Source organism: Aethalodelphis obliquidens, unplaced genomic scaffold (genome assembly GCF_003676395.1).
Source record: "Aethalodelphis obliquidens isolate GAN/ISIS:26980383/991018 unplaced genomic scaffold, ASM367639v1 scaffold6, whole genome shotgun sequence".
In the NCBI taxonomy this organism is placed as follows: Eukaryota; Metazoa; Chordata; class Mammalia; order Artiodactyla; family Delphinidae; genus Aethalodelphis; species Aethalodelphis obliquidens.
In genome coordinates, this window is record NW_020837950.1 from 7,971,823 (window position 1) to 7,980,171 (window position 8,349).

At 36.5% G+C, this 8,349-nt stretch overlaps 1 protein-coding gene across 1 annotated transcript in view; it reads left to right on the forward strand.

Moving 5' to 3' along the window:
- The first annotated feature begins 3,760 nt into the window (after positions 1 to 3,760).
- Positions 3,761 to 8,349, forward strand: part of YIPF7 (Yip1 domain family member 7) — a 20,596-nt gene continuing 16,007 nt past the window's right edge. Inside the window, exon 1 of the mRNA XM_027102804.1 lies at positions 3,761 to 3,877. Coding sequence (XP_026958605.1) covers positions 3,762 to 3,877 — 116 coding nt within the window. The 5' untranslated portion in view covers position 3,761. The remainder of the gene's footprint in view (positions 3,878 to 8,349) is intronic.

The following is an 8,349-nucleotide window of genomic DNA, read 5'->3' on the forward strand; positions in this document are numbered from 1 at the left end:
GGGCAAGTTATTTAATCTCTACTTCTTTTTCTGTAAAATGGGATAATAATACTTCATAAGGTTGTTGTGAAAGTTAAATAACTTAAACCTTAAGTTCATGGAACAGTACCTGGCTAGTCATTGTTATTTATTGTAGATATAGTAGAATTGATGCTAAAACATAGCTCTTGAAATGCAGGTCTATTTAGTTCATCCACTTCTGTAATTACGACATCTAGAATACAGTCTGGTATTCAATAGATCCTCAAAAAATGCATGACTCATTATTACTTGACTGGTTACCTGGCAAAAGATACCTCTGATTAAAGAAATTCAAATTCCAAATCTTTTAAAATAATGTGGAAAAATTTACTTTACCATTCTGCCGTTGGCTCTGGTTGAAAGTTCCAAAATGCCACATAATCTACCCTTGAACAGTAGATTTCAGTTACTGAGATCTGGATACATGGGGAGTCTCACATTCTATAAAGGAAAGTCAGCAAGAAGCAGATAGCAGGGGAACTTGACCTCCAGCCATGATGTTGATATTAAGGACAAAACCACCAGATCCAGATAGGTATTGGGAGTATTAACCAGGGTACCTGGGTCAGAACTAGGGAGAAACCTCCTGGAAGTAAACTTCAGATGTAAAGGGAACAAATTCAGGCAGTTTCCTGGGATGGAAATTAATGTGATGCTAAATTATTTGTGGTACCAATTCCAACACGTTGCAGGGGGGTGGTTCCCATGCAGCACCAAGCAATTCTTGGGACACTAGGTGGGTGTCCTACAATTCAACTCAATCTGACAGTATCTACCTAGAGATGGCGTCAGATTCCATAGGTTAAGAGCTCAGTCCCAACAGAATGTCTCCCCCACCCCCATCAGATACCAGTAGCTAGACCAGGTTGTTACCTGTACTTCTGACCCATGGGCTATAAATCAGAGGTTACCATGATCTCCTCCTTCGATTCAATTTATTTGCAAGAGTGGCTCCCAGAACTCAGAGAAAACAATTTACTTACTAGACTATTAGTTTACTTTGAAAGGATATAACTCAGGAACAGCCAGATGGAAGAGATTCATAGGGCAAGGTATGGTGAAAGGGTGCAGAGTTTCCATGCCCTCTCCACAAGGGTGTCACTCTCCCAGCACCTCCACATGTTTACCAATCCAGAAGCTCTCCAAACACCATCCTTTTGGGGTTTTATGAAAACTTCATTATATAGTCATGATTGATTAAATCATTGGCCATTGGCAACTGATTCAACATCTAGAACCTCTTCCCTCCTCAGAGGTTAGGATAGGAATGACAGTTCCAACCCTCTAATCACATTATTGGCTCCATTGGCAGCCAGCCCCCATCCATAGATGACATCCCAAAATTACCTCATTAACATATCAAAACACCTTTGTCACTCTCAACACTTAGAAAATTCCAAGGGTTTTGGGAGTTATGAGTGAGGAACCATGAGCAAAGACCAAATATATATATGAGAAATGTATTTTGGTCAACTGGATGACCATATATATATTTTTCTTATAAATCACAATATCATATGTGCCTTTCAGTGGTCAAGATTGGGTCAAAAATGAGAGAGAACATGCCTTATAAATGAGGAGTGCTCCTAGATCACATTAGTATATCCATTTGGGGCTGTGATGGAGAAGAAGTAAGGAAAAATATCAGAGGTAGATCATGGGTAGTCTTCCTAAACGTTGTTTATATAAACTGAATGGTTCATATTTGGATAAAATTGATAACATTCATTTTCAGATTGTTGCTAAGATCATCATGCTAAGATCATGTACCATATATTGATTTTTACTGCATATTATTAGGAAATCTTGTCTAGGGTGAATTACTCTCATAGGCTAAAAAGCAGAAGGAGTGTTAAGGCCTCTTTATTGTTTGCCTCAAATAAATAACTTTAAATCATTGTTTAAGGGTATATTAGCCACAGAAGGAAACTGAATCCACCATTTACTTTATCAAATTTTCTCTACACCATTCACTGTGTTTATACACTTTAACAAGTATTACAAGATACTGTGTTTGGCTTTTGGCAGGTTTTTGTTTGTTTGTTTTTTTTTTTTTGGCTGTAGCATCTGTTCAGAGTGTCAGAGTACAAATTTAGAAGCTTATATATATAGCCAGCAGGTCATCTTTTCATGAGCTGTTGTTAAAAATTTCTCAGATAAAACTACATTTGTTGGAGGATCTTTCGACTAAAATAATATAAAGGTATGTGTCTGATCCTTCTAAAAAATTTGGCATTTAAACAAAATATAAAGCTGGGTTATGTAAGGACTTTAATACCTATAGTCATATTACATAAAGCTTTGCATGTTCTGAAAACTTACTGTATTTTCCAGTAAAATTACTCTCTATGCTTTATAATAACATATTTTCATGGACTGAGAAAGTTCTGCTCTTAAACTTTAAATTCTTTAAATTATAAGTTGTTAAAAGATTTAACACTCTCCTAGTCCTGATTTTAGTTTATATAATCATAGTTACTTTTATACACATTACTAATGAAAAATCTTGACTTCTTATATCAGATGTATGAATCTAATTTTAGAAAAGCTTTCTGTATTTTTACTGAGCTGAAAAAAATTTGATATATTTGACAACTGTTACTTGCATATTTCTGATTAATGAGGCCCTTAGAGCTAAGGCTGTTTATGCAGTTTCATTTGAAATTTATTGTAAGTAGTATTCCATAGATTTATTATAATTATATGGATTACTGTTAGTGATTTTTAAATTCATTCTTTTGAAATAGAAAGCTTTTCAAAGAAAAAATAAAGGTTAAAATGTTGAGTTGAAAACCATATCTGTCAGGTTGAAAAGATTCTTTACTCCATTCTCTAATTTTCATCCAAAGAGACACTATTACCCACTTTGCTATTGTTTTCTTTCCCCACCTTTTCCTCCTGTCAAGTCTTTCTTTTTCCCTCTGCTATTCTAAACCGTTAGGTCTATATCAAGATCATGCACTCCTCTTCATTCCCAGAAGTGAATAAAAACTATGTAGATGGTGTATGGAAAGATAGACTCTGTTCCTGTAGCAGAATTGAGCCTTTCTCCCTCTGACTTAGCATAAGCCTAAGTGCAGCAGGCAGGGCAAGAGAAAAGGAAAATGTTTCAAACACCTTTTAGGAATTATAAAGTAGAACTAGGAGATTAGTTTTTAGAGTTTTGTCTATGTTTTGGGGAGAAGAGAGGCTGTTAGCACACTTTAAAGCTCTATGAGAAAATCAAACATTATTATTATTAGCTGTTTGCTTTCTGGCCTTGCAACAAGATATATATATATATATAGATAGATAGATAGAAAGATAGATAGATAGATACACACACACACATATATGTATATATATGTATATCTATCTCTCTCTATATATATTCTTATAGTGGGGAACTAACATTGTTTAAGGGAAAACTTTCTAGATATATACCAACTTTTAAACTTTTTCTCTTAAACTGCTGAGAATAAGGTATTAGGTGAAGAATGTGTTTTTTTCAGATCAGTTAAAGTCAATTTAGTCAAAGTCACAGTCCTAGTGAGTGAAAACTTCAGAAAAGGGAATTGAAGATATAGGTTTTGTAAATGACTTTCTAGCATACATTTCCACACCCTTCCCCCATTCAAAGACTACCTTGTTCTCTAATAGGAATCCTGCCATAATCACAGCATCTATTAATCCTCGTAAATACCTCAAGGGAACCTTTATTGACTCCTAAACTTCTGCATTTTTCACTCTTATTTTTCAGGATGTCAAACTTGGGACAATTTGACTCCGACTTTTACCAATCTAATTATAACATTGAAAATCAGGAGCAGAGTTATAATGATTCTAATGCCTATGGAAATCTTTATGGATCTAGAAAGTAAGTACTTGACACTGAGAAAATATGTTCTCATTTTAAGAAGTCATAATATTTTGACAGGGAGTTTCAGGTAGGGAGTTTCCCTTGAGGGAAGCAAAACCTCTCCCCGCTGTATCTCAGTAAAATGCCCAAGAAGAAATGTTAGGAAAGGGCAGAGAAATGAATTCAGTTTCCCATGAATGGCCTTGATCGCCTCAGGCGATCAAGGTGAAAGACTTGTCGCCTCAGGTGAAAGACTTGTCTCCTCTTTTCAAAACATCACTTAACCGGGAGCATGAATACAGGCCCTGAACAAACAGAAAACATTTTCCTTTTACCTGATATTTCCCAGGATACTGCTCAAGAAACCGATTTTATTCAACTTAATAAACATTTACTGAGTGCCTGCATGTGTGTTGGAAATTAAGAAAGGCACTATAAACCCAAAGATAAAGAAGAAATCTATAATCTTTTCCCTCACAAAATTAAAAAATTTATGTTGGAGAGGGGGACAATTAAATATGCTATTATAATACAGTGTAGCAATTCCTAACTGAAATCGAGATAAATGTAGTTCAGAATGTGTTAGTTATTTGAGTTGACAATTCAACTTGAGTTGAAAATAAATTTAAAAATGATTAAGAATTTAGTATTTACCCTCTACTAGTGCCCCAAATAGGGCAGTTAGAATGAGAAGAATTTGGTTCAATCTGGCTCTGGCATTTGTTTTTTGTCACATTGGGAAAGACAACTTCCCCAACTGAGTGTGTTAAACTGAGAAATAAGGATGTTAATAATACCTGCTTCGTGAGAATTGTCTGAAGAACAATTGTGATAATGTGCAGGAAAGTGTGTGTTAAAGTAAAACCATTATAATATATATGTTATTTTTTCATATAACTATAGTTTGCAGAAGCAATGGACACCATTGCCGAGTCACTTAAACATGCATTTGGTTACACAGTTGCTTCTTTAGATGTTCTTTTACATTAGTGAACTGTGAGAAGGGACAGAGAAATTAAGGAATTTTTCCAAGGTCACACAGCTCATAAAAAATGGGGTTAGGCTACTAGTCCAAGGTTGTTGGATTAGACTAGGGGCATATAATTTATTGTAAAATCAAGACATTTTTGAGAGTAAAATGTGTGCTATTAATAACAATGTTGGTACAATAAGAATAAACGGGATCATCTTAGGCAAACTGGGATGTGTGGTTACTGTGCCATTCCAACAAGTTTAGGGCAAATAACCACATAAGAAATACTTCAAATTTATTAATTCTTGAAGTTTATTTTTCGAACACAGGTAAGTACCTTGAAAACTCCAGAATAAGGAGGAAAAAACAGAATAAATACAACAGGCAGTGGGAACTCTTCCGTTTCAACTACACCCAAGACAATTTGGATGTTGTTTTTATGGGCTGATGACTCCTGCAGACACAAGCAGATAGGTGCCGTTTTCACAAGCTACATCCTTACTACTCGTGCTGAACCACTGCTCTAAAGCGATAGGGAAAGGAATTGGTAACCAATGTTTTTAAAACCGTAGAAATTAAATATCTGGAATTTTATCTCATTCATGCCCCTAGTCTATGTTGTCTAGCATTAGTCAAATTGCCATAAGAACATCTTAACATGAAAAGCAATCCATACCTCTATCTACCTATCTATCTGAATATTATCACCAGGCAACTTAAATGTGTTTAAAATATTTATAAGAAAAATGGGGGAAAAGGATAAAGCTGTCTAGAATTGGCTCAATCATTGCTGAGTCCAACAACAGAAAAAGAAGTTAATTTTATTTCATTTATGATTTACAGTTTGGAAGGTCGAGAAAAAACAGAAAAGTGTATGATGGCCCAGGGAGTAGTTTGAGCATGAAGGTATTACAGGATGGTAACTCAAAATATATAATCCACATGAAAGCTATCTAATAGGATTTTTCAGCTCTGTGCTCCTGTTTTATTGAAGGGATCCAGTGGTCTGCTGTTTCTTTTCTCCCTTCTCTTCTCCAGATGGAATAAGCACCTGGGCAGCATCCACAATCCACATTTTCAGACTAAACGAAACTGAAAAGTCCAGTAAAAGAGAGACAAAGCTGTCTCCTTAAGCAGGGACTCAAACCACAGCCTTCTCCCCCCACCCCAGCCCACCCAATTTTCTTTCTCCATTTGACTGCACATATCAATGTTGACCAGAAATCAAGATGACAAGGAGATGGAAATTAATATAACCAAGTGAGGGCAAGTTATGATTATATTGCATTAGGTTGATGGCCTGGCCTACTTCAGATGCTTAGCATTTAAATCCAAGTCCTGATTTGGATGTGGTAAATTCCAACCCACACTGCAAGTCTCAGGAATTAGAAAAGGGCATATTAGCTGTGGTACTTTTATGAGGTACATAAAACATGGAGTCAGGTCAGTGATTTACAAGTGTGCATCAAATAACTCCAGAAACTTGATCTTTTATTCATACAGTGAATAGTTCAATTAAAATGTACCCCAAATCAGAATAAGATGTTCATCATACTGGCAAAAGACATAGGAATCCAGCAGCTAGTTATAATCAATTAGTCTCTCTCTCCCTGTCCCCTGCCCCATTCCCTCCTCCTCAGTATGAGAGCTCATTTTAAAACACTTGTTATGCTCAATGAATGGTGTAGTGATCTGAAAGCTGGTTGAATGTACTTCTTATGAATGAAGATATTTATATTTTTAACCAAGTTTTCTTATTTTAGGATGAACAAGATGGAGTTTTCTCATTAAAAAAACAACTTAACTATCCAGTCATTCAGATAGGCATTATTTCCAATGACTGCAGCCAGTTTTCTAGGCTGTATTTTCCCACTGCAGTTTCCAGCTTTTGAAATGGGAAATCTATTCCAATTATTTAGAGCAAGAAATAGCTGTTTCTGCAGAAAGGTGACAACAACTGGAAAACTCCCTTTGAATGTTTCAGCAGGACTTGAACAGATAGATACTGAATTATCAGCTTTTCTGAATCTCTAGACCTGCAATTCCTTTAGTGTTTCAAGCATAGTTAATGGCACATCATTATGTGTACCCGCTGGCTGAGCCAGGATCTGGGAATGTCATACAAGCCCATTCCCCCAGGGATCAGACTGAAAAAGGAAAGGAACATCAATTGACCCTCATGATGGAAGTCCATACAGTTTTGGAAAAACAAAGCCTCTAATAAAATACGTACCTATTGATTATGTGATGCGACAGAAAACTGACTCTGTGCAACAGACATAATTCTGAAACCACAGAAAGTATAACTGAGTCTTCTAACAGTGATCTTCTGTATTTACATTGGAAGGTGAATGTTAAGTCCTGTTGTCTCAGAAACAGTTAAATATTTTTCCCAAGCTGGAGGCCATGCCGTATCTTAACACAATATCATCTAAGTAAAGACAAGCCTCTTCAGGCTGGTTGGAATTGTATAACCCCATGTATACGTGGTGAGAAGGGGAATATTGAAGAATTAGTGAGCATTCCGAGGGGTTGTATATGGACCAGGTGTGGCCATTGCTTCATGGCTTAGAGACGGAAAGCCAAGCCAGGCATGGGTGTAGTGGAGATTCTCCTGGTAGGAAAACAAAGGGTGGGTGGGATGTTGTCAAAGTCAGTCTGGGTGTTCCAGGGAAACCAAAATGGGAAAAAGCTAGAGATGATCAGCACAGAAGGAATACAAACTCTTGACTTCCTATTAATGTTGTTTTCTCTGAGGAAGTGGCAGACTGGGAGACAACAATTTGCAAATAGAGAAGATGCTGTTTCAGGGTGTGAGGAAGGTGTCTAGAATGCTTCAGTGTCAGTCTCGGGAAGAGAAGAGCATACAGATACTTAGCTAATGCTCATTGATCACTTTTTGTGTGCCCCACGCTAACCTAAGTGCTTTATTTATTTCAGCTAATTTAATTCATCATAACCTTATGAGTTCTATTATTGTCTTCATATTACAGATGAGGAAACTGAGGCACAGAATGTGAAATGATTTGCCTAAGATTATAAAATCGGGATTTGAACCCAGGCAGTCAGACTCCAGGAGTCCTGTTTGCTAAGCACTCTACTTGGTTCAGGATACATCCTACCATGGGACTAGCATTACAGGCAGAAATATAATACATAGAGTTGGAAAGCAAAAGAAGGGGAAAATGACCAAGAATGTTGCCAGTCATTCTAAAGGAGGCTTTTGTACTCACTTCACAGTTGTTTGAAATGATTTTTACAGGAATAGGAGATGCCTGTTAACAAAGGTAATATTTAAATCCTAGCAGCCAGAGTCCAGTGTTTATTCTGGTCTAATTCAGTTGAAATTTGGAATAATGTGTTGAGTTAGAAATCATCAAAATTTCAGTATTTACCTTCTCAAAGAGCTAATTAAGATGCTCTGTAATCAAGGAAATCAAGGACCACTTTTTATGTTCCTTTCCCTTCCCTTCCCTTCCCTTCCCTTCCCTTCCCTTCCCTTCCCTTCCCTTCCCTT